This window comes from Engystomops pustulosus, chromosome 11 (assembly GCF_040894005.1).
Source record: "Engystomops pustulosus chromosome 11, aEngPut4.maternal, whole genome shotgun sequence".
Lineage (NCBI taxonomy): Eukaryota > Metazoa > Chordata > Amphibia > Anura > Leptodactylidae > Engystomops > Engystomops pustulosus.
Genome location: NC_092421.1, coordinates 72,199,324 through 72,226,685, shown reverse-complemented (window position 1 = coordinate 72,226,685; position 27,362 = coordinate 72,199,324). Strand labels below are relative to the sequence as shown.

The following is a 27,362-nucleotide window of genomic DNA, read 5'->3' as shown; positions in this document are numbered from 1 at the left end:
TGGTTAATTATCATAAATTAAAACTTGATTCTAGAAGGAAGGAGGCCATGGATAACAAATATTAAAGGTCACCATAGTCATGGTGCCTGGATTTATGAGTAATGTCCCGGATTCATCATGATGGATTTTGATGCTAGATTTAGGCATCTAATGATCACAGTAACACTCCAGCTACGTTCACCTTGTAAAAGAATTAAACCAGTTTTTTATATATATATATATTCGGTGGATAAGACACACCTCAGGTAGGTTCAAAGGGTGCAAAGTGTGGAGGAGTTTATAGAAGAACCTGGTTACAGCCGCACTGTCACCTTTATGATGTTCTATTACAATACCTCGACAGTTTTAATAATTTAATATAGTATTTTTTTAAGATTTACAATAAAGAGATTGACAAAATTCATTAGTTATCCAACATTCCCTCCCTTTCATAGAACGGCCACACAAATTCAATGAGAAGGGGCTTTGCATCTGAGCCGTGTCAAACCATCCTACGATGCCTGTCTAACATTATGAGGGTACTGTGCTGCAGACCACCACTGCTAATACATCATTCTAAAACAAAAAAGGTATCAGGAGTCTCTCCGCCTCTTTCACTCCCGTGGCAAATGTGTAGGAAAGGTTAAAGGCGAGGTTTTAGATTTTCCAGATTTGCGTTCGTAATTCACAAGACGTTGACCCACGAGATACTTATCGTTCTTAATGTGTTCATAAAGCCGCTTAAACTGTCGGATTTGGAAAGACAGGACCCCTATTAGTATCACCACCATCAGTAGGAACGGGTATATGCGGCGTTGCACTAGAGTCTGCATTTCGAAGGTGACACCCATTACCAGTACAATTCCAGCAGAGATAATGTAGGGGATGCACAGGGACAGCAGGAGGACAGCGATGACCGGGGCGGCCAGTTTGCCAAGTATGAAGTGCAGATCGATATTTCGGATCCCGTTGGCGTAGACCTGTTCTATCACAGTTTTTAGCCACCACTGAGGCCCCATTAGCGTTATAGCGGCAATTATCTTGGCATGCAGTACGCCAAGGGCCCAGTCTTGCCATGGATAAAAAAGCGGGGTCTGATCCAGAGGAACCCGGAGAGGTGCCACAATAATCAACTCGAAGAGAAGACCAAGCAGGAGGGGGACAACGCCAGCCAAAAGGATTGCCACTACTAGGGTCTTCATTATGGTGAGGGACCATTCCTTGACTTTTAGTAGGATCACCTGTCGCCCTTGTGGCATCCACGCTAACAGTACTGTTAAGGCTCGGATAGACAGCCAGCAAACATAGAGACCACAGGCGGCGGTGTACAGCTCGTGGATTTTTGCAGTCCCAGTCCAGAACGACATGAGCCACCGCCCTACAAACACGGGGAGAGTAAGGCAGAGTAGACTAGCGATCAGTAACGTGATGCACATCAAAATTATTAACAAGAATATCCGGAGAGGAAATTTGATGGGTCTGTGATATGGCTGGAATCCTACAGGCCCACCTTGTTGTAATATGGCTTGATGTGCGGCATGCAAACCTTCTCCGACCACAGGTATAGGATTGTTTCGGATGAGCGGGTTGTTGGCAGCCTGTTGGTTAGCTTGGTTGTCACTCTCCTCTTGGTCTCCCAGTAGATAGGAGTGTAAGTCTAGTAGATATCCAGCTGTTACAGTCCAAGCCCTGACCAGACCTTTCAACCACTGCCGAGTATGTCCCTGCTCTAACAAAGCTGGGAGAACGACCTGAAGTAGTAGCAGCTCCAAGGACAGTTCACTCACGGGAGCGTCACTGTATAGCATGACATTATAGGGCAAGAAGGTGGGCAGCACATGCTTCATAATACGGATGGGAAGCCATAGCATAAGGATTACGATAGATCCAAAGACAATGACTGATAAGATAAATCTTCTGAGATGTCGATAAATCGGCAGGTGGATCATTTCCTGGACTGGATTAAAATCTGGATCATTTAAATTTCGGAGAAACCACAGCACCCCTGGCCTTAGCACCTCTCTCAGCAGCAGGATGAAAGATGCAAAGTAGAAGACGTAGACCATTCCGACAAGCCAGTGAAGAAACATGGTGGTCCCTGGAGCGGACTGGAAGCTTAGTTCTCGGTCTTTCAAAGTGGCATCAAACATTTCCAGCGAGCAAATGTCCAACCACCAGCCGCAGATGAGGGGGAACACGCCAATCTCCACCACCACCAGTAAGGAGACCTTGACTACGATGTAGCAGATGCCCAGTATTCTTCTGGAGCGCTGGAACCTGACAATGGCGGCCAGACTGTGGCAGAGAATCAAGGCGACGGCCAGGAGGACATAGCCGACTATTGTGGTGAGGAGTCCCTCGAAGTGAGAGGCTTTCACGTAGCAATCAAATCCGAGTCCGACAACAGAGAAGTGTCCGATGTGGTAAGGACAGAAAGCAAACACCAGGATGAAGAGGGTATTCAAGGACACCACCCAGAAGACGTGCTCCAGGAACACCAGCGATCCGTCCAGACCCAGCATCCGCTCCCACGTCAGCTCCTCCGCCGCCCGATCCCACTCTAAGGCGTTCCAGTTCATGTCATCCTGGGCGCCGTTGTTGACATCCGCTGCGTCTTCGATCACGGCTTCATCTTCATTGTCTTCTTCGTCATCATCATCCGCCTGATCTTCCGGTAGATCGGGATTTTCACCGACCACCACATTCTCCACCGGCGGAACAGCGGCGGGGTCCACAGCGACGTTCTCAGCGGCGGGATGGGGGGCGCCTTGCGCTTCGTTCTGTTGCGGGCCCAGGCCGTTCTGAGGTTGCTGGAAGTTGGGATCCAGCCACAGGGGGGCCCCGCCGTGGACGATCTGTTCTCGTAACCAGACGAGGCTGATGAAGGCGCAGAGGGTGCAGGTGACCACGAAGAAGCCCTGCAGGCAGTCGGCCAGGAGGTTCTCGGTGGAGAGCATATCCAGGGGCAGGGTCAGCAGGGAGCTCACGGAGCCGGTAAATAAGCACTTGTAGATGCGGCATGCTGTCAGCGGCACCACGCCCAGCCACGCAAACGCCACCAGCGTGTAGTGGAACCAGTAGCGGATGGCGGTGCCTATACTGGTGATCAGTCCTGAACAGATGTCCTGGATGGGCAGCCGCGAGGGCATGTCCGGGGAGTAGATGGGAGTGAAGGCAAATCTGTGCTTACATAACTCACAGTACTCCTTCCTGCTGTGCTTCAGCCACTGCACCAGGCACTCCTGATGGATGAACTTAATACTGCCTGTGCACACACACGGGTGGTACAGCGGTTTCTCTGCGGTTCCCTCTGATCGGCACACCCTGCATATGTCTTCTTCTTCTGCGGCCTCCATCCTCCCCCAGGGTTCTTCTGCAGGAGGAGAGGCCCCCTGCAGGCTTCCGTAGCGACACAACAGCAGCAGCAGCAGCGATATAGCCGACCGTCTCCGGCCTAAGGGCTTCGAAGCGACCGACGTCTCGCGAGAGCTCAGCCAGTGACGTAGGGAAGGAACGCAGAAGGTTGTGCTTCCGGGTGGCGTCACGTGACCACCGGCCGAGGCAGCTGATTGGCCCCGGCCTGTGACAGTAGTGATAGATCAGTCAATGTGATGACGAGATGTGATTACACTGACTCTATCATGTCACCAGATCTCTGTTATGTGCGATATGAGGCAGATGTCTGTATATATATATATATATATATATATATATATAGGTCATTGCTGACTGAGGCTGACTGTCTCCTTTCTAAGGCTTATTATTATTCCATGTGCAGAGCTGTGTGAGGGCTTGTTTCTTTTGCATAACAGTAGTGTCATTATTAAAGGGATCTTCCACAAAACTCCATCATGATAAACCAGGGACATTACATTATGCTAATGGTGATGTTTCCTTGTATCTCATCATACAAAGCATAAATATCTTATACAAACCAAGAGTATCTTATCATACAGAGCATGAGTATCTTATACAAAGCATGAGTATCTTATCATACAGAGCATGAGTATCTTATACAAAGCATGAGTATCTCATCATACAGAGCATGAGTATCTTATCATACAGAGCATGAGTATCTCATCATACAGAGCATGAGTATCTCATCATACAGAGCATGAGTATCTTATACAAAGCATGAGTATTTTATCATACAGAGCATGAGTATCTTATCATACATAGCATGAGTATCTCATCATACATAGCATGAGTATCTCATCATACAGAGCATGAGTATCTTATCATACAAAGCATGAGTATCTTATCATACATAGCATGAGTATCTCATCATACAGAGCATGAGTATCTCATCATACAGAGCATGAGTATCTTATACAAAGCATGAGTATTTTATCATACAGAGCATGAGTATCTCATCATACAGAGCATGAGTATCTTATCATACAAAGCATGAGTATCTTATCATACATAGCATGAGTATCTCATCATACAGAGCATGAGTATCTTATCATACAAAGCATGAGTATCTTATCATACATAGCATGAGTATCTCATCATACAGAGCATGAGTATCTTATCATACAAAGCATGAGTATCTTATCATACATAGCATGAGTATCTCATCATACAGAGCATGAGTATCTTATACAAAGCATGAGTATTTTATCATACAGAGCATGAGTATCTTATCATACATAGCATGAGTATCTCATCATACAGAGCATGAGTATCTTATCATACAAAGCATGAGTATCTTATCATACAAAGCATGAGTATCTTATCATACATAGCATGAGTATCTCATCATACAGAGCATGAGTATCTCATCATAAAGAGCATGAGTATCTCGTCATACAGAGCATGAGTATCTCATCATACAGAGCATGAGTATCTCATCATACAGAGCATGAGTATCTCATCATACAGAGCATGAGTATCTTATACAAAGCATGAGTATTTTATCATACAGAGCATAAGTATCTTATCATACAGAGCATGAGTATCTCATCATAAAGAGCATGAGTATCTCATCATACAGAGCATGAGTATCTTATACAAAGCATGAGTATTTTATCATACAGAGCATAAGTATCTTATCATACAGAGCATGAGTATCTCATCATACAGAGCATGAGTATCTTATACAAAGTATGAGTATCTCATCATACAAAGCATAAGTATCTTATCATACAGAGCATGAGTATCTTATACAAAGCATGAGTATCTCATCATACAGAGCATGGGTATCTCATCATACAGAGCATGAGTATCTTATCATACAAAGCATGAATATCTCATCATACAGAGCATAAGTATCTTATCATACAGAGCATGAGTATCTTATACAAAGCATGAGTATCTCATCATACAGAGCATGAGTATCTCATCATACAGAGCATGAGTATCTTATCATACAAAGCATGAGTATCTCATCATACAGAGCATGAGTATCTTATCATACAAAGCATGAGTATCTCATCATACAGAGCATGAGTATCTTATCATACAAAACATGAGTATCTCATCATACAGAGCATGAGTATCTTATACAAAGCATGAGTATCTCATCATACAGAGCATGAGTATCTTATCATACAAAGCATGAGTATCTCATCATACAGAGCATGAGTATCTCATCATACAGAGCATGAGTATCTTATCATACACAGCATGAGTATCTCATCATACAGAGCATGAGTATCTTATCATACAAAGCACGAGTATCTCATCATACAGAGCATGAGTATCTCATCATACAGAGCATGAGTATTTTATACAAAGCATGAGTATCTCATCATACAGAGCATGAGTATCTTATCATACACAGCATGAGTATCTCATCATACAGAGCATGAGTATCTTATCATACAGAGCATGAATATCTCATCATACAGAGCATAAGTATCTTATCATACAGAGCATGAGTATCTTATACAAAGCATGAGTATCTCATCATACAGAGCATGAGTATCTCATCATACAGAGCATGAGTATCTTATCATACAAAGCATGAGTATCTCATCATACAGAGCATGAGTATCTTATCATACAAAGCATGAGTATCTCATCATACAGAGCATGAGTATCTTATCATACAAAGCACGAGTATCTCATCATACAGAGCATGAGTATCTCATCATAGAGAGCATGAGTATCTCATCATACAGAGCATGAGTATTTTATACAAAGCATGAGTATCTCATCATACAGAGCATGAGTATCTTATCATACACAGCATGAGTATCTCATCATACAGAGCATGAGTATCTTATCATACAGAGCATGAATATCTCATCATACAGAGCATGAGTATCTTATACAAAGCATGAGTATTTTATCATACAGAGCATAAGTATCTTATCATACAGAGCATGAGTATCTCATCATACAGAGCATGAGTATCTTATACAAAGTATGAGTATCTCATCATACAAAGCATAAGTATCTTATCATACAGAGCATGAGTATCTTATACAAAGCATGAGTATCTCATCATACAGAGCATGAGTATCTCATCATACAGAGCATGAGTATCTTATCATACAAAGCATGAATATCTCATCATACAGAGCATAAGTATCTTATCATACAGAGCATGAGTATCTTATACAAAGCATGAGTATCTCATCATACAGAGCATGAGTATCTTATACAAAGCATGAGTATTTTATCATACAGAGCATAAGTATCTTATCATACAGAGCATGAGTATCTCATCATACAGAGCATGAGTATCTTATACAAAGTATGAGTATCTCATCATACAAAGCATAAGTATCTTATCATACAGAGCATGAGTATCTTATACAAAGCATGAGTATCTCATCATACAGAGCATGGGTATCTCATCATACAGAGCATGAGCATCTTATCATACAAAGCATGAATATCTCATCATACAGAGCATAAGTATCTTATCATACAGAGCATGAGTATCTTATACAAAGCATGAGTATCTCATCATACAGAGCATGAGTATCTCATCATACAGAGCATGAGTATCTTATCATACAAAGCATGAGTATCTCATCATACAGAGCATGAGTATCTTATCATACAAAGCATGAGTATCTCATCATACAGAGCATGAGTATCTTATCATACAAAACATGAGTATCTCATCATACAGAGCATGAGTATCTTATACAAAGCATGAGTATCTCATCATACAGAGCATGAGTATCTTATCATACAAAGCATGAGTATCTCATCATACAGAGCATGAGTATCTCATCATACAGAGCATGAGTATCTTATCATACACAGCATGAGTATCTCATCATACAGAGCATGAGTATCTTATCATACAAAGCACGAGTATCTCATCATACAGAGCATGAGTATCTCATCATACAGAGCATGAGTATTTTATACAAAGCATGAGTATCTCATCATACAGAGCATGAGTATCTTATCATACACAGCATGAGTATCTCATCATACAGAGCATGAGTATCTTATCATACAGAGCATGAATATCTCATCATACAGAGCATGAGTATCTTATACAAAGCATGAGTATTTTATCATACAGAGCATAAGTATCTTATCATACAGAGCATGAGTATCTCATCATACAGAGCATGAGTATCTTATACAAAGTATGAGTATCTCATCATACAAAGCATAAGTATCTTATCATACAGAGCATGAGTATCTTATACAAAGCATGAGTATCTCATCATACAGAGCATGGGTATCTCATCATACAGAGCATGAGTATCTTATCATACAAAGCATGAATATCTCATCATACAGAGCATAAGTATCTTATCATACAGAGCATGAGTATCTTATACAAAGCATGAGTATCTCATCATACAGAGCATGAGTATCTCATCATACAGAGCATGAGTATCTTATCATACAAAGCATGAGTATCTCATCATACAGAGCATGAGTATCTTATCATACAAAGCATGAGTATCTCATCATACAGAGCATGAGTATCTTATCATACAAAGCACGAGTATCTCATCATACAGAGCATGAGTATCTCATCATAGAGAGCATGAGTATCTCATCATACAGAGCATGAGTATTTTATACAAAGCATGAGTATCTCATCATACAGAGCATGAGTATCTTATCATACACAGCATGAGTATCTCATCATACAGAGCATGAGTATCTTATCATACAGAGCATGAATATCTCATCATACAGAGCATGAGTATCTTATACAAAGCATGAGTATTTTATCATACAGAGCATAAGTATCTTATCATACAGAGCATGAGTATCTCATCATACAGAGCATGAGTATCTTATACAAAGTATGAGTATCTCATCATACAAAGCATAAGTATCTTATCATACAGAGCATGAGTATCTTATACAAAGCATGAGTATCTCATCATACAGAGCATGAGTATCTCATCATACAGAGCATGAGTATCTTATCATACAAAGCATGAATATCTCATCATACAGAGCATGAGTATCTTATACAAAGCATGAGTATCTCATCATACAGAGCATAAGTATCTTATCATACAGAGCATGAGTATCTTATACAAAGCATGAGTATCTCATCATACAGAGCATGAGTATCTCATCATACAGAGCATGAGTATCTTATCATACAAAGCATGAGTATCTCATCATACAGAGCATGAGTATCTCATCATACAGAGCATGAGTATCTCATCATACAGAGAATGAGTATCTTATCATACAAAGCATGAGTATCTCATCATACAGAGCATGAGTATCTTATCATACAAAACATGAGTATCTCATCATACAGAGCATGAGTATCTTATACAAAGCATGAGTATCTCATCATACAGAGCATGAGTATCTTATCATACAAAGCATGAGTATCTCATCATACAGAGCATGAGTATCTTATCATACAAAACATGAGTATCTCATCATACAGAGCATGAGTATCTTATACAAAGCATGAGTATCTCATCATACAGAGCATGAGTATCTTATCATACAAAGCACGAGTATCTCATCATACAGAGCATGAGTATCTCATCATACAGAGCATGAGTATCTTATACAAAGCATGAGTATCTCATCATACAGAGCATGAGTATCTTATCATACACAGCATGAGTATCTCATCATACAGAGCATGAGTATCTTATCATACAGAGCATGAGTATCTCATCATACAGAGCATCTTGGGTCTGCCAGTCACTGGAGTCTCATTCCCCAGATCCTCTATGTGGAAAATTTAAACAAGGTTCTTGGTAATGCAGCTAATCCCAGGCCGTGTGATTGGTGGACATGATGTCAATGGCTCTTTAAGTGGGAGCTGAGTAGCCACTTGGGAAAACCCATGGTTGTAGGGATGGCAAAAAGTGCACCTACTTATCTCTGGCTTCTGGTTCCAGTATTGTGCCAGTACTTCTGGTTTTAGCTCCTTTGCTGTTGTCATCCAGGACACAATGGTTTCCTAAATCCTATGTATCCTAAAATAACACAGCACAGACAGGATACATGGGATCTTAGGAATTGTGTCGGATTTGCACAGTATTGTGATTTTTTAATTTGTTACTATTTGTATCTATGACTTTTTACTGATTTATTTGTACTTATCCAATAGAACATAACCACAGCTCTTCCGAAATCCCCGTGTTGTAGGTTCCCTGCCTGTGTTACCCATATCTCTTCGCACAGCATTGATTTCTCTCGATTAATTTGCATTCTTTCCCTATTTCTATATTGTGTGTAGGTTTTATTGATTTACAGTTTGACCATTGTAGATATGATATCAATGATTTACTCACTTCTGATATCACATCCCATATGGAGAACGGATGAAAAAGTATTTTATCTGTTGAGGCAATAGCATTATTATTATTAAAGGGGTTATGGGAGATCAGCAATAAATTATGGACGGGCTGGAGTGGGCTATTTAAATATAATAAACCTGTACTAAACTCTTCCTGTTGCTGCTGCTGTCCCTCGCCGCAGTCTATCTGATCCGTGCCCCTCTGATCTCTCAGCATTGTAGGCGCTGGGATATGGTGACGGTTTGGAGTGCCCGGCTGGCCGGGACATCAGCAGCATTATTGCTAATCTCAAACAACCCCCTTAAGATAAAGTATGTAAATGGCCTCATCATTTGTTATCTATGGTCTCCTTCCTTATAACATTAACTTTTAATATGATGCTGATGGACCAAAAGAATTCTGGGGTGCCGTAGCTTCACAGGCTGTTACACTGTGCAGGAGCAGGTCCCCCCCCCCTGTGAGAGATTACAACAGGCATAGGGAGGGGAAAGTGCTTGTGGGAGACAGTGTAACAGCCTGTGAAGCTACATCGCGTGGGGATTTGGTAACATCCCCCAGAGCCCTTCTATCTCATTAGCATAATTTTGGGGCACTGGGGGGTGGTACTATATCCCCTTGCAACGTAGCTTCACTGGCTGTCACAATGTCTCACTCTCCCCCCTGCTCCCTCAGCACTTTTCCCTCCACCTGCCTGCTGTAATCTCACACAGTTGGAGGGGAGGGAAGTGCTCCTGCACAGTGTAACAGCCTGTGAAGCTACAGCAACCATCTGGCCCATCAGCATCCTATTAAAAGTTGATTTTAGGAGGCAGGAGGCCATGGATAACACATATAAGAACATTACCACAGTAAGTATCCCTGCTTTAAAGAAAATAATTTAAAGATACATGTAATAGTATGAGGGTTTCAAAATTCAGCTCATGGGGGACAAAAAGGGTCTGTTCAGCCCAATCCCTGAATGTTGCCCACCAGTTTATATGTGATATCACCCCTGCGGGCACCCCACGTTATTGCCATGTATGTAAGTGTCATGTGACCCAACACGTACAGGCGGTGGAAGCCGCATTGGGGTCACATGACCATCCAGCGACCTCTATGATGTGGCGTGGACGCAGGAGCTCAATAAACCAGCATGTAGCCAACAGAAGACAATAGGGAAATGTATTTTGCATGTTTATACACATGACGTCTTATGCAAAGAGTAAAACTTCCCCTACAGGCGTCTATGAGGCTTTGATAGGTGTAATTACAACGTTTTTTGTACACAGTGGGGCTCATTTACTAAGGGTCCGAACGCCGCAATTTCTCTTTTGCCCTGAATTGCCCCGGGTTTTTGGCGCACGCAATCGGATTGTGGCGCATCGGTATCGGCTTACACGCCACATAAATAGGGGGGCGTGGCCGTCAGACAACCCGACTGATTCGGAAATCCCGCGGAATTTAAAAAAGGAAATGTGTGGCAAGATTAAGCACTCACAAGCAGCGGGAAGAAGAAGGTGAACTCCGGCGGACCACGGCGCAGCAGCAACGGATGCAGGAACTGGGACGCACGATCTTAGTGAATCGGCCGGACCCAGATCCTTGACGGACAACGCACAACAGTGTCAGGGTGTATATACACAGCCAGGGGTCAGGTGATACATTTCTGGGAGGAATAACAGAGGAACACAATGGGGGAGATTTATCAGAAGTGTCTGAGGTAAAACTGTTCTCACTCTCTAATATACTTTCTGTGTCAATTTAGTGACGATTTTCTAGATCTCTGCTTGCTGTCATTCTATAGAAAGCTTCTATGTTGACTTCCAGTGGACAAAAATCTGACCCTGGTCACACAGGTGCACGGTTCGTTAGTATCATAGAGAGTAATCAGAGGTGTGTGTTATAAGGAGCCGTGCACCTGTGTGATATAACGAGCAATGCACCTGTGTGATGTAACGAGCAATGCACTTGTGTGATATAACGAGCCGTGCACCTGTGTGATATAATGAGCCGTGCACCTGTGTGATATAACAAGCTGTGCACCTACGTGATATAACGAGCCGTGCACCTGTGTGATATAACGAGTCGTGCGCCTGTGTGATATAACAATCCGTGCACCTACGTGATATAATGAGCCGTGCACCTGTGTGATATATAACGAGATGTGCATCTGTGTGATATAACGAGCCGTGCACCTGCGTGATATAACAAGCCGTTCACCTGCGTGATATAACGAGCCGTGCACCTGTGTGATATAATGAGCTGTGCACCTGTGTGATATAACGAGCCGTGCACCTGTGTGATATAACGAGCTGTGCACCTGTGTGATATAACGAGCCGTTCACCTGCGTGATATAACGAGCCGTGCACCTGTGTGATATAACGAGCCGTGCACCTGTGTGATATATAACGAGCTGTGCACCTGTGTGATATAACAAGCCGTTCACCTGCGTGATATAACGAGCCGTGCACCTGTGTGATATAACGAGCCGTGCACCTGTGTGATATAACGAGCCGTGCACCTGTGTGATATATAACGAGCCGTGCACCTGCGTGATATAACGAGCCGTGCACCTGTGTGATATAACGAGCTGTGCACTTGTGTGATATATAACGAGCCGCGCACCTGTGTGATATAATGAGCCGTGCACCTGTGTGATATAACGAGCTGTGCACCTGTGTGATATAACGAGCCGTGCACCTGTGTGATATATAACGAGCTGTGCACCTGTGTGACCATGGTCAGATTTCTGTCCACTGGAAATAAACAATGAAGCTTCCTATAGATTGACAGCAAGCAGAGATCTAGGAAAATGTGAGGAATTGATACAAAAGTATATTAGAAAATTGTATAACTTTTCTTTATACAAACAATAACATTTGCTGAAATGGGAGCAGCCCTGTAATGTAATGTATGTGACCCCCTTACTGATTGTACAGCGCCATGGAGTTAATGTTGGCTATGACAGACATGTCAGCAGGGGACAGTGCGGTTCTATATACGTGTTTGGTATTATCTAGTGTGTAAATAAGCCCTGGCCGCACATGGACTGAGTCATCGGCTAAACCTTCTCCATTCATCTCTGGTAGAGCAGTGGAAGAACTCGTGTGACAGGTTCCTGCACATATCTGTGAGACGTCCGGGGCACCTGTGCAGGTCCTGCACGGCCTCTCATTCTCTACCTGCCAGGGAAGGGGTGAGACCCGGCTATTCTAGTTTTGTGAAATGATTGCGTCACACGACTACGGTCTCGTTTTTCGATAAGGAATCTAAAAGCACACAGACATGGGGGAGAGGCGGACGCTGCTGTGTCTCCTGTATCTTCTGCTCTGCGGTGAGTGACTTGGGGGGTTTACAGATTTGTCTCCCATTATTAGGAAAGTGCTGTGCATGGCGTTACCATAGAGTCCAGTGATACAAGATACAGAAAGGCTTATGGATACACTGGTCTCCTCGTCATCCCACTCCTCTTGCTCTACGTTAAGTTTCCCTCTGCTGCCTAACTTATAGTATCATAGTATATAAGGCTGGAAAAGTCTATCCTTTAAGAATGAAAGAATTTATCTAAATGGAGACGGGCTCCCCGTGTCGCTCCCTTTGCCGCCCAAACATAGTGACTGTTATCTCTTGTGTTATATGGGATTATTCTAATGTTTCATATGAATAGTGATATCAGGATCCTCATTAACTGTCAGTTGGATTGGTCATTAACAGGTGCACATTGGGGGTGAGACAATTGACACCAACGCAGCTTAGGGTGATGCCACACATTTGGCGTTTTTGGTCCGTTTTTTTAAGCATGCGTTTATTAAAAAGCATCAGTTTTTTACAGTTTTTGTCCGTTTTCCCCAATTATCTTAATAGATGAACAGGTTGTAAGCAGCCAAACGCATGGTAAACGGCAAAAAATGGATGCAGTTTTAAAACGCATGCTTAAAAACGTACTAAAAACGCCACGTGTGACATCACTTCAAGGGTGATGTCACATGTGGCATTTTTAGGCCAATTTTGGGCCGTTTTTAGTTAGTGCGTTTTAAGATTGTAAAAACCACATGCGTTAAAAAACTCATCCGTTTTTTTGAAATTGCATGCGTTTTTGTCCGTTTTAATTGCGCAAATTTTGGAAAACCAGACAAAAACGCATGCGTTTTTTACAATCTTAAAACGCACTAACTAAAAACGGCCTAAAACCGCCATGTGTGACATCACCCTAAGGACATAAGCAGATCATTCTCTCCATATTCTAGTGGCTGTCCTCTTATTGAAGTGGGGTGGAGCTATCCAGTGTAGCCGGGTGGTAGGTGGCTAGAAACTGCTCTGCCAAAATCACTTATTAAAGGGGTTGTCCATTTATAGCAAATAATTGATACTGTTTGTGTAATGAAATGAAAATTTGTACAGTATACTTTCTGTATCAATTCCTCACACTTTTCTAGATCTCTGCTTGCTGTCCTGCCATAGAACGGGTCATTATTATTTCCAGTGGAAAGAAACATGTATAACGTTTCATTACACAAACAATATCAATCATTTGCTGAAAGTGGACAAACCCTTTAATGATATATCCTATAGGGCAGGATTTATTTTGCTTGAAAAATCCATTTACACTACTACAGGTGCCCTACTTACAGGCAGTCCCCGGGTTACATACAAGATAGGTTCTGTAGGTTTGTTCTTAAGTTGAAATTGTATGTAAGTCAGAACTGTATATTTTATCATTGTAATCCCAGCCAGAACTTTTTTGGTCTCTGTGACAATTGGATTTTTTTTTTTTTTTTTTTTTTTTTTAGTATTGTATCATTCTTTATTGCAGGAAGATTCAGAGAAAATAGATATACATACATTTTATAACAATTAAAGTTATATAGCATTACATAAGGAATTCGTAACAGTAGTAACATTAATTTAGTTATCGAACATTAGTATGTAGACAATGACAAGCTCGGGAAGAGCGCATAAGGTAATTCGTATCAGTGAAATGTGTCAAAGCTTCAATGTTTAAGGTATAAAATCTATAAAATTTTTAATAATAACAAAAACGGATAGGGGACTAGAGTCAGGGAAAGAGAGGGTAAGGATGCGGGTGGGGGGAGGTTATCCAGATGATCTATATTACCTATCAGTACAATTTTTATTGGTGTATTTTAATTAGTCTGGGAGAGAAAGAAATGCTGTTGTCTTTTGGAAAGCTATCCACGGGGACCAGGTTTCTAAGTATTTTTCGTGAGTTGTTTTACTTTCCGCCAAAAGCTCTTCCATTTTTTGTATGTGGAGTATTTCTTGGAACCACTCCGTGATTGATGGAGCTCTGGTGAGTTTCCAAAGTCTTGGAATCACCGATCGTGCTGCTGTAAGCAGGAAGGAAAGCAATTTGTGTTTATTGTGGTCTAGATGATCTGGGAAGATGGAGAGAAGTAGTATGGAGGGATCATTGGGAATCGTGTGGTTCAAGATTTTTGAGATTGTGTCGCAGACTTGAGTCCAGAAAGGTTGTATAATTTTGCATTGCCACCAAATATGGGACATGGTACCTCCAGTGAGCTTACATCTCCAGCACTCGTTGGGACTGGAGGGGTAGATTTTATGGAGCTTGGACGGGACCCAGCACCACCTAGAGAGGATTTTGAAATTGGTTTCCTGAGCTTTGACCGAAGGTGATTTGTGAGTGCGAAATAGAGCTTTGGACCAATCTTCTTGGGAGAGTGAGATGTTAAGCTCCTTTTCCCATGAGTTGATGTAGTGGATAGGGGAAGTTGACCATTTGTCCAGCAGTAGATTATAGATTGTTGAAGAACCAGGAGTAACAATAAATCTTCATTACAGACACCTGTGATAACTGTTACAGCTGATCATTGTAGCCTAGGGCTAAAGTACAGTAAATTACCAACAACCAGAGGTCCGTTTGTAACTAGGGGTTGTCTGTAAGTCGAGTGTTCTTAAGTAGGGGACCGCCTGTACTTATCTATATGGTATGGATTGGATAGTTGTTACTGACTCCCAAGATTGTTTGCTCATACCCTAATAGAAGCCCCCATAAACCTCTAAGGGTGATGGCACACATGGCGTTTTGAACGTGTTTTTGGGACGTTTTTAAGCAGTCTGTTAAAAAACGAATGGGTTTTTTTGAAAACTGATGCGTTTTTGGACAGGTTTGACCAACTATCTTAATTCAAACTGCTCAAAAACGCACGTGGTTTTTGACGGACTGCTTAAAAACGGGCCAAAAACGTGTTCAAAACGCCACGTGTGCCATCACCCTGAGATTTTCTATTATCTGGGCGCACTCTTCTACGTGCTGTAGTATGGCGGTAGAAGCGTTATAGGTCACCTTCACGTGTTTACAGAAGATCTTGTAACATGTTTATCCCCTATAGGCACCAGGCCCATAACAAGTGCCTGTAGATTATAGATAGGATTTTTATGGTAACATAGTAAAAACTTATCATTGTTTCGCAGTAGATACTGTAGCTATAAAGAGTATGAGGGTGAGGGCGAGGGGTTACACACAACACTAACCAAATATTCTATAAAATGAAGCCCCATATACACTGGAGATCAACATTTCCAAAATGTAAAGGTCGTTGAGTAGTTCTGTGTGAATCTATCCTTACATGAGAAGAATAGCTGCATTTTAGGCGTATTTTATATCTTCTAAAGCAAATGTAGAAATATGTGGAGATAATTGTAAAAGATCAGAAATAAAGAAGACTTTCAGATATCTGATCTGTGTTAATCAGGCTCCTGGTGCTAATCTCCTGGATTATCTGAAAAACCAGGTTGTCCAAATGAATGCCAAAAGGGGACCCAATCAACTCTAGGAAGAGAATTTGGTCGTGATTTCTAGAATATTGCCCCTTTACAACATCCAAAATTAATTCAAGTTCCCCAAGAAGTCTGGTTGCCCTGAAAAGACAAATGCAAGAGAGGACAGGATAATGCGGAGAATCTCCATGGGTAAGGGTGATGCCACACACAGCGTTTTGAAAACGTTTTTAGTCCGTTTTTAAGCAGTCCGCTAAAAAAACACATGCGTTAGAAAACGCATCAGTTTTTTAAAAACGCATCCATTTTTGTTAGTTTTTAATTGCGCAAATTTGGAAAACCTGTCAAAAATGCATGCATTTTTAAAAACCAAATGCGTATTTTAACACATGCGTCTTTTAACGGATTGCAAAAAACGGTTTCAAAACGTCATGTGTGGCATCACCCTAATTGTTTCATCACTGCAGCTGGAGTTGCTTGCCAGTTGAGCACTGAACAGGGTATAGGGTGCTGCCACACGTCACGTTCTTGGACCGTTTTCGGACCATTTTTAAACTAACTGGAAACATGTGCGTTTTTAATCGGATGCGTTTCTGTAAGCTTGCCATGCTTTTGGCTGGTTTCAAAGCTGCCTACATGTCTAGAAATGAAGATGAACAAGTTCAAAGCAGCCAAACGCACTGTAAACATTCAAAAACGCACGCTTTAAAACGGTCCATGAACGTGGTGTGTGGCAGCACCCGATCCGTCTCGTTATACAGCGTCACAATGGGGGTCATTTACTAAGAGCTCAATTCGTGTTTTCCCGACAAGTTACCCGAATATTTCCGATTTTCGCCGATTTCCCCTGAATTGCCCCAGGATTTTGGCGCACGCGATCGGATAGTGGCGCATCGGCGCTGGCATGCACGCGACGGAAATCAGGGGGCGTGGCCGAACGAAAACTCAACGGATTCGGAAAAACCGGCGCATTTAAAACAAAAAAATCTGTCGCGGAGCTTGCACTTACCTTCACTCAGCCGGAGCCGGTGAACTCCAGCGCGTTCCGATGCTTTTCAGCGCAGCAGCGCCACCTGGTGGACGTCGGAGGAACTACCTTAATGAATCCCGGCCGGACCCGAATCCAGGGCAGAGAATGCGCCACTGAATCGCGAATGGACCAAAATCCGAACCTGTGAGCCAAAATCCCGGCAGAATTTGGAAAAAACGGGAAACCCGAAGAAAGTGTGGCTGTGGAGCCCTTAGTAAATGAGCCCCATTATGTTTATTGACGAACTGGGGAAAGACTAAACCCAAAGTGTGTAAAGAAATCAGTGAAAGGTGGTGGAGGAAGTGTCATGGTTTGGGGAATGTTTCCTACAGAAAGATTTGGACCTCTCATGCAGCTACATGGCAGAGCGACAATGAAATGTCCAGCCAAGAGTCCTGATGTAAACATTGGAAAATCCTTGGTGACACCCACACCAAAGACTGGAAGGAGAGCGGAGCACAATCCCAGCAGAGCAGAGAGATGAGTGATGTCCTGTGGCCACAGATGTGCTGAAGTCCTACTTACTGATCGGTGACTATTGTAACCAGTATCCTCCACCGATCAGTCATTCTTGGCGCCTCTGGCTTTAAAGGGGATCCGGAAGCAGAACGCCCTATTCATTGTATGGCAGCTATGCCCGGGAACTGCAGCTTGGTTCCCATTTACTTTAATTAGGAGCTGAAATGCAGTGACCCAATCAGGTTTATAGAGTAGGAAATCATAGAAATAAAAAGTAGGGAATATCTGTTCTCAGTATAATGCAAAGCTTCAACAGGATTACAGATTATACAGATCTAGATAGTCCCTAAATCTCAGAAAAGTAAAAGCCATTAGCAAAGGGCTGGTGTGTGACAAAGCGATAACAATCCAGATTTACACCCTTTTAACCCTTTATGACTTTACTAGAAAGAGATCTGTGGATATACATTCAGGCCGCTGATTTTAGGTGTTAATGTGATTTTGGATTTTAATAATTATGGGACAGATTTATCAAGTGTCTGAAAGTCAGAATATTTCCAGTTGCCCATGGCAACCAATCACAGCTCAGCTTTCATTTTACCAGTGCTCATGAATATTTTAAAGGGCAGCTGTGATTGGTTGCCATGGGAAACTGGAAATATTCTGACTTTCAGACTCTATCCAGGGGCATATTAAAGGGGTTATCCAGGTTTTAAAAATAACTGAGGCCCGGGCTGGGGTGGGCTAGTTAAACATAATAAACATCTGCTTACCTCCTCTGGTGCGGCTGATGTCCCGCGCCGCGATCCATCTCCTCTGTGCGCCGGTTTGTATACTGGGGTGCACAGAGAGCTTCCGCTTACAACCATAAGAGATAGGGACGGATGGGAGGAGCCGGCACATCGCGGACCGGAAGCTCCCTGTGCGCGGCTTCTGTGCCCCTGTAAACAAACAGCGGCACGGATCAGACGGACCGCTGCGCGGGACATCGGCAGCGCCGGAGGAGGTAAGTACACGTTTATTATGTTTAACTAGCCCACCCCAGCACTGCCCTCAGTATTTTTAAAAACCCGGATAACCCCTTTAAAGTCTTAGGGTGATGCCACACATGGCGTTTTTGGTCCGTATTTAAGCGCGTGCTTTCAATCCGTTTAAAAACGCATCCGTTTTTTGAAGGTTTTTGTCCATTTTTTCCAATTATGTTAATAGAAAAACAGGTTATAAGCAGCTAAATGCATGGTAAATGGTCAAAAACGGATGCTTAAAAATGGACCAAAAACGGCATGTGTGACATCACCCTATGTCCCCAGGTATGTAATGACAGCTCCGCTCGTCTCAGCTGCACATGTTTTGGGTGAAGGAAGAGAATTTGTAAATCACAAGCAAAAGAATCAAAAAGAATAAAACAGTTGAAAACTTTTTCCTTGTGCAGTGACTCATGCACCTCGACCTCTCCTTGTCATTGTCTTTGTGAAATGTTACCGGAATGTCCCCATGTCAGTATGTAACAGCAATGTACTCACATCACCCGGCACCTCCATGAGGCACAGCCATGCACATGGAAATGTCTGGCCAGAGGAAGGAATTCTGGTATAACTGGTCATATGGCTACCCCCAGAGCAGTGGTGGCGAACCTATGGCACGGGTGCCAGTGGTGGCACTCAGAGCCCTCACTGTGGGCACCCAGGCCATCACCCCAGCATGAAGTTCACCAGACAGGACTCAAAGAATCTTCCTACAATGATAGGGGAATCTGGCCTCCTCCTTTCAAATGCGTCAGTGTCTTTAGGAGGCTGAACGATTGAAAGTTGTCAAAGAACAAGGAGAAATACATTACTGCTTAAAGTGCTGCGCTGGCACTTTGTTATAAATAAGTGGCTTTTGGTTGAAGTTTGGGCACTCAAGCTCTAAAAGGTTCGCCATCACTGCTCTATAGGATATATCATTAAAGGGTTTGTCCACTTTCAGCAAATGATTGATATTGTTTGTGTAATGAAACGTTATACATGTTTCTATCCACTGGAAATAATAATGAACCTTTCTATGGCAGGACAGCAAGCAGAGATCTAGAAAAGTGTGAGGAATTGTTACAGAAAGTATATTGTATCAATTTTTATTACACAAACAATATCAATTATTTGCTGAAAATGGACAAACCCTTTAATAGGTGATTTTGGCAGAGCAGTTTCTGGCCACCTACCACCCGGCTACTCTGGATAGCTCCACCCCACTTCAATAAGAGGATAGCCACTAGAATATGGACACAACTATTTGATGTCCATGCCCTAAGGGTGATGCCACACATGGCGTTTTTGATATGTTTTTAAGCATGCGTTTTTTACCGTTTTTTGAAGTTTACCATGCGTTTGGCCGCTTACAACCTGTTTATCTATTAAGATAATTGGTAAAAAACAGACAAAACCTGTATAAAACAGATACTTTATAATAAACGCATGCTTAAAAAAACGGACCAAAAACGCCATGTGTGGCATCACCCGAAGCTGCGTTGGTGTCAATTGTCTCACCCCCAATGTGCACCTGTTAATGACCAATCCTACTGACAGTTAATGAGGATCCTGATATCACTACTCATATGAAACATTAGAATAATCCCATATAACACAAGAGATAACAGTCACTATGTTTGTCCGGCACAGGGAGCAACATGGGGAGCCCGTCTCTCTCAGCACGTCTCTTACTTTCACTTTATAGGATGTGTCGTAGATGAGAATAATACGGCCGCATTCTTCTATAAAATGCTGCACCTGCAGGTAGGTTGTTTGTGGTGCTGCAGCACAGAACTATGTACTACCATAGAGATCAGGCCTGGGACAGGTGGGGTCCTGTTAGGATCTATGCTCTGGGGGTAGCCATATGACCAGCTATACCAGAATTCCCTCCTCTGGCCAGACATTTCCTGTGCCTCATGGAGGTGCCGGGTGATGTGAGTACATTGCTGTTACATACGGACATGGGGACAAACTTCAACCTAAAGCCACTTATTTATAACAAACTGCCAGCGCAGCAATTTAAGCAGCAATTTGTTTCTCCTCGTTCTTTGACAACTTTCAATCGTTCAGCCTCCTAAAGACACTGACGCAGTTGAAAGGAGGAGGGCAAATTCATCTATCATTGTAGGAAGATTCTTTGAGTCCTGTCTGGTGAACTTCATGCTGGGGTGATGGCCTGGGTGCCCACACAGAGGGCTCTGAGTGCTGCCACTGGCACCAGTGCCATAGGTTCGCCACCACTGCTATAAGGCATGATCGATTTTGCTTGAAAAATCCATTTACACTACTACAGGTGCCCTTATTACTTATCTATGTGGTATGGATTGGATAGTTGTTACTGACTTCCAAGATTGTTTGCTCATACCCTAATAGAAGCCCCCATAAACCTCTAAGGGTGATGGCACACATGGTGTTTTGAACGCGTTTTTGGGACATTTTTAAGCAGTCTGTTAAAAAACGCATGGGTTTTTTGAAAACTAATGCGTTTTTGACAGGTTTGACCAATTATTTTAATTCAAACTGCTCAAAAACGCACGCGGTTTTTGACGGACTGCTTAAAAACGGGCCAAAAACGTGTTCAAAACGCCACGTGTGCCATCACCCTTAGATTTTCTATTATCTGGGCGCACTCTCCTACGTGCTGTAGTATGGCGGTAGAAGCGTTACAGGTCACCTTCGCGTGTTTACAGGAGATCTTGTAACATGTTTATACCCTATAGGCACCAGGCCCATAACAAGTGCCTGTAGATTATAGATAGGATTTTTATGGTAACATAGTAAAAACTTATCATTGTTTCCCAGTAGATACTGTAGCTATAAAGAGTATGAGGGTGAGGGCGAGGGGCTACACACAACACTAACCAAATATTCTATAAAATGAAGCCCCATATACACTGGAGATCAACGTTTCCAAAATGTAAAGGTCGTTGAGTAGTTCTGTGTGAATCTATCCTTACATGAGAAGAATAGCTGCATTTTAGGCGTATTTTATATCTTCTAAAGCAAATGTAGAAATATGTGGAGATAATTGTAAAAGATCAGAAATAAAGAAGACTTTCAGATATCTGATCTGTGTTCATCAGGCTCCTGGTGCTAATCTCCTGGATTATCTGAAAAACCATACGTAACTGGCGCCTCAGGCCGGCGGCACACCTGGCGTTTTGAATCCGTTTTTGGGCAGTTTTAAGCAGTCTGTGCATGCGTTTTTGACCGGTTTTACCAATTATCTTAAAGGGGTTGTCCGAGAGTTATGAAAATAAACTAAAGGTGGCTGCTTAAAAAATAAAGCTCTACTTACCTTCCGGTGCCCTCCGGGTGTCCCGCGCTGCTGTAGCTCCGGTCCGGGCGCCATGTAAACAAACATGGCCGCCAGAGCAGCGCTGGACTCAGCTTCCGGCCGGACCCGACAATGCTCCAGCATGCTCCAGCGGCCATGTTTGTTTACATGGCGCCAGGACCGGAGCTACAGCAGCACGGGACACCCGGAGGGCGTTTTTTAACTCATGCATTTTTAAACTGACTGCTTAGAGTAATGTCAGACATTGCGTTTTTAGGCTGTTTTTGGGCCGTTTTTAGTTAGTGCACTTTCAGATCGTAAAAAAAAGCATGCGTTAAAAAACGCATCTATTTTTTAAAACGCATGCATTTTTGTCTGCGTTTCCGAATTTGCACAATTAAAAATGGACAAAAACTGATGTATTTTTTAACACTTTTTTTACGATCTGAAAACGCACTAACTAAAGGCCTCACTTTCCAGGTTTCACTGATTTAGACCTTTACAACATCAAAAATGAATTCAAGTCTCCCAAGAAGGCTGGTCACCCTTAAAAGACAAATGCAAGAGAGGACAGGATAATGCGGAGAATCTCCATGGGTAATTGTTTCATCACAACAATTACCCATAGAGACAACAAGGGCTGGTGTGTGACAAAGCGATAACAATCCAGATTTACACACTTTAACTCTTTATGACTTTACTAGATAGAGATCTGTGGATATACAGTCAGGTCGCTGATTTTCGGTGTTAATGTGATTTTGGATTTTAATAATATTGTATGAAATTGCTAGTCTCTATCCAGGGGCATATTAAAGTCTTGGGTGATGCCACACATGGCGATTTTTGGTCCATTTTTAGGTATGCATTATCAATCCATTTAAAAACGGATCCGTTTTGACCGTTTTTGTCCATTTTTCCCAATTATCTTAATAGATAAGCAGGTTATAAGCAGCTAAATGCATGATAAATGGTCAAAAACGGATGCTTAAAAATGGACCAAAAACGCCAAGTGTGACATCACCCTTATGGGTTGGCCTGGTGCACACATGTCAATTCCTGCTGTGGATTCATGGCACATACAAAGCTATACCCGCGCCAGTCACTATTACGGCTGAAACCACTTTCTAGTTTTTGCTGCGGCTGCTGTGATATTTCCCGACTCGTATGTCCCTAGGTACGTAATGACAGCTCCGCTCGTCTCATCTGCACATGTTTTGGGTGATCATGGCACTCAAACCGCAAAAACAGATCCGTTCTTTTTTGTGCTTAAGAACGGCAGATGCTCGGAGGTGAAGGAAGAGAATTTGTAAATCACAAGCAAAAGAATCAAAAAGAATAAAACACTTGAAAACTTTTTCCTTGTGCAGTGGCTCATGCACCTCGAGCTCTCCTTGTCATTGTCTTTGTGAAATGTTACCGGAATGTCCCCATGTCAGTATGTAACAGCAATGTACTCACATCACCCGGCACCTCCATGAGGCACAGCCAATGTCTGGCCAGAGGAAGGAATTCTGGTATAACTGGTCACATGGCTACCCCCCCTAGAGCATAGATCCTAACAGGACCCCACCTGTCCCAGGGCTGATCTCTATGGTAGTACATAGTTCTGTGCTGCAGCACCACAAACAACCTACCTGCAGGTGCAGCATTTAATAGAAGAATGCGGCCGTATTATTTCCATCTACAACAAATCCTATAAAGTGAAAGTAAGAGACGTGCTGAGAGACAAGGAGGCACATTGCAGAATCGCTCCGGTATGTCTTTAGCACAGAAGCGGGGAGAAAACGACCTATATCTGCTGCGGTGCTATCCTTTTGGGGTGCTATGTATGGGAAAGCAGGCATAAAAACAGGGAGGAAAACGCATCCGTTTTTGACCGTTTACTATGCGTTTGGCTGCTAACAAACTGTTTATCTATTGAGATGATTGGGGAAAACGGTCAAAAACGCATGCTTAAAATCGGACCAAAAAAACATTTGTGGCATCACCCTTAGGCTGGTGCCACACGTAGCGCATTAATTTCACGCAAAACACCGGCGGCTCGTTCCCGATCGCAGGCGTTTCCATAGAAACGCTGATGCAATCGGTCCAAGGCACGGCACGGTGGCCGAGGCTTTGTCTGCGTTTGCAAGCGCAGACAAAGCGCTACGTGTGGCACCCGCCTTAGGCCTCCTGCATACATCAGGACCTGCTGTATAATTTGCGGCATGGTTATTCGGAGCGTTTACATTGCGGGGAGGTGCAGGGCTCCGCCTTCTGGAGCGGAACATGAATATTCATGGGGCAGTCAAGTAGTCGATATATGGCAGGTGTGTGGATATGAAGCGTACATCTATGTATCATTATGTATTATTTTTTGTATTTTATATTTAGGATATCAGATTTATGGGCTGCAGGACCAGGAGATAGTGTTTCCGGAGCGAGTGGTGAACAGAGTGAGGAGGGACGTGGCTGACGACACAGTAGGTTTTATTAATGTCATTCTATTGTTCCTGCACTAACCCATATGTATTGTATATATAGGACATCAGGTCTCTACATATGGCACCAAGGCATCATCAGGTCACCAGCAGGAAATTATTCTGAGGGTCCTCACTAACGGTTCATGTCTTGTCCATAGGACATATCCACCATAAAGTCTAATAGTTTATTTATAAGACCTTATATGTCCTACCAGCCAGTGTCGTAACTAGAAGCTGATGGGCCCCACTGCAAAGTCTGTGCCGGGCCCCTGACTATAATGTATGGTTCATGGTAATAGTCTTCTCATATGGGAAAGTGACACCATAAGGGCCCCCTAAACCTCTTGGGCCCGGGTGCGACCGCAACCTCTGCACCCCCTCAAGTTACGCCCCTGCTACCAACATGTCTGTCTGGTGGGGTAGTCCAACCCTGACCAGCGACACCATCCTTGATCAGAAAGAACTAACAATTGACCTCTCAGATACCATGCTCAATAGTGACCACAGAATCTGAGCGGTCATTTAGAGGATGTGGATCCATCCAATAACAGAATATTTCCTTTAGCGTGTGGTCACACAACTTCTCAGGGCGGTTTCCCATGGGGCGTTTTTGTTGCATTTTTAAACGCATCCAAAATGCATAAGAGTTTCCCATTAAATACATGCTTTTTATTGGAAATGCATATGCATTATGGCCAAGCCCCCTCCCATCTGCGTTTTGGATGCATTTTAAAATGCAAGAAAACCGCCAAGTGGAAAACCGCCCTCAGGGTGACATCACACATGGCATTAACACTTTTGTTTTGAAATGCATTACAACAACTGAGAAGAAGATTTGCCTGATTACATTGTTGTTAACATTACGTTTACAAAATGCATGTTGAGGCTGCGTCCACACGTTCAGCTTTTCAGATGCAGTTTTTGATGCCCAAACCTGTAATGGAGTAAAAGTAGGAGGAGGAGGAGCAACTTTCAATTATATGTTCTCAACCTTTTTTTGATCCACACCTGCTTTTGGCTTCAAAAATGCATCTGAAAAACTGAGGGAGCGTTCACATGCGGCGTTTTGGATGCATCAAAACACAGGCTACAAAACGCACGCATCTTTGAATGTTACAATGCGTTTGGCTACTCTGGAAGTGATTTTCTTCACTGCTGTAATTGTAAATGTAAATTGTAAATTTAAAAATGCATGCGTTTCGACACACACGTTTTGAGGCATCCAAAACGCCACATGTGAACGCACCCTAAAGATGTGGATGCTCAACATTGCATTTAAGGCCGCGGTCACACGTACCGCTAGGCGTCCGTTCATAATGCAACGTTAGCGCACAGGGGGAGGTCCTCGGCCTGAACGTAGATGCGTTTCTCTGGAAACGTATGTTCGTTCGGGCTGAGCACCGGCCCCTGTGTGCTAGCGTCAGGTTATGAACGGACGCCTAGTGGTACGTGTGACCGTGGCCTAAGGGTGAAGACACACATGGCGTTTTTGGGCCGTTTTTACTAAGTGCGTTTTCAGATCGTTAAAAATGCATGCGTTAAAAAACGCATCCGTTTTTAAAAATGCATGCGTTTTTTGAAAACGCATGAGTTTTTGTCTGTTTTTCCGAAATTGCGCAATGAAAAACGGACAAAAATGCATGCGTTTTCAAAAAACGGATGCGTTTTTTAACGCATGCGTTTTTAACGATCTGAAAACGCACTAACTAAAAACGGCCCAAAAACGGCCTAAAAACGCCATGTGTGTCTTCACCCTTAGGGTGGTGGCACACATGGCGTTTTTAGGCCGGCGCCACACAGGGCGCTTTGTCTGCGCTTGCAAACGCAAACGCAGACAAAGTCGCGCCCACCGGGGCGGGCCTCGGGCCGATCGCATCGGCGTTTCTATGGAAACGCCTGCGATCGGGAACGAGCCACCGATGTTTTGCGTTAATTTAATGCGAAACACCGGCGGCTCGTTCCTGATCGCAGGCGTTTCCATAGAAACGCCGATGCGATCGGGCCGAGGCCCGCCCCGGTGGGCGCGACTTTGTCTGCGTTTGCGTTTGCAAGCGCAGACAAAGCGCCCTGTGTGGCGCCGGCCTTAGGCCGTTTTTGGGCAGTTTTTAGTTGTGCGTTTTCCGATGTTAAAAAATGCATTCATTGTTGACCAGTTTGATAATTGGTCAAACCTGTCAAAAATGGATGAGTTTACAAAAAAGCATGTGTTTTTTGACGGACTGCTTAACCGGTTAAGGACCGGGACCTTTCCTGTTTTTTCATGTCCATTTTTCACTCCCCACCTTCAAAAATCTATAACTGGGAGCTGTGTGACGGCTTGTTTTCTGCGTAACAAATTGCACTTCATAGTGATGGTATTAAATATTCCATGCCATGTACTGGGAAGCAGGAAAAAAATTCCAAATGCAGTGAAAATTATGAAAAAAAACGCATTTGCGCCATTTTCTTGTGGGCTTGGATATCATGTCTTTCACTGAGCGCCCCAAATGACATGTCTGCTTTATTCTTTGGGTCGGTATGATTAAGGGGATACCAAATTTGTATAGGTTTTATAATGTTTTCATACATATACAAAAATTAAAACCTCCAGTAGAAAAATTATTTTTTTGATTTTGCCAATTTCTGGCGCTAATAACTTTTTTATACTTTGGTGTACGGAGCTGTCGGTGGTGTAATTTTTTGCCAAATTTGAT

The 27,362-nt window shown here is 42.9% G+C and overlaps 2 protein-coding genes across 2 annotated transcripts in view; one reads left to right on the top strand and one right to left on the bottom strand.

Moving 5' to 3' along the window:
* Positions 1–338: 338 nt before the first annotated feature.
* On the bottom strand, positions 339–3,497 carry MARCHF6 (membrane associated ring-CH-type finger 6). Its single transcript, XM_072131263.1, has one exon. The coding sequence runs from the start codon at positions 3,333–3,335 to the stop codon at positions 594–596; it is 2,742 nt and encodes a 913-aa protein (XP_071987364.1). The 5' UTR covers positions 3,336–3,497; the 3' UTR covers positions 339–593.
* Positions 3,498–12,743: 9,246 nt separating this feature from the next.
* LOC140105940 (disintegrin and metalloproteinase domain-containing protein 9-like) overlaps positions 12,744–27,362 on the top strand; it is a 51,329-nt gene continuing 36,710 nt past the window's right edge. Inside the window, exons 1-2 of the mRNA XM_072130063.1 lie at positions 12,744–13,003; positions 24,581–24,669. Coding sequence (XP_071986164.1) covers positions 12,955–13,003; positions 24,581–24,669 — 138 coding nt within the window. The 5' untranslated portion in view covers positions 12,744–12,954. The remainder of the gene's footprint in view (positions 13,004–24,580; positions 24,670–27,362) is intronic.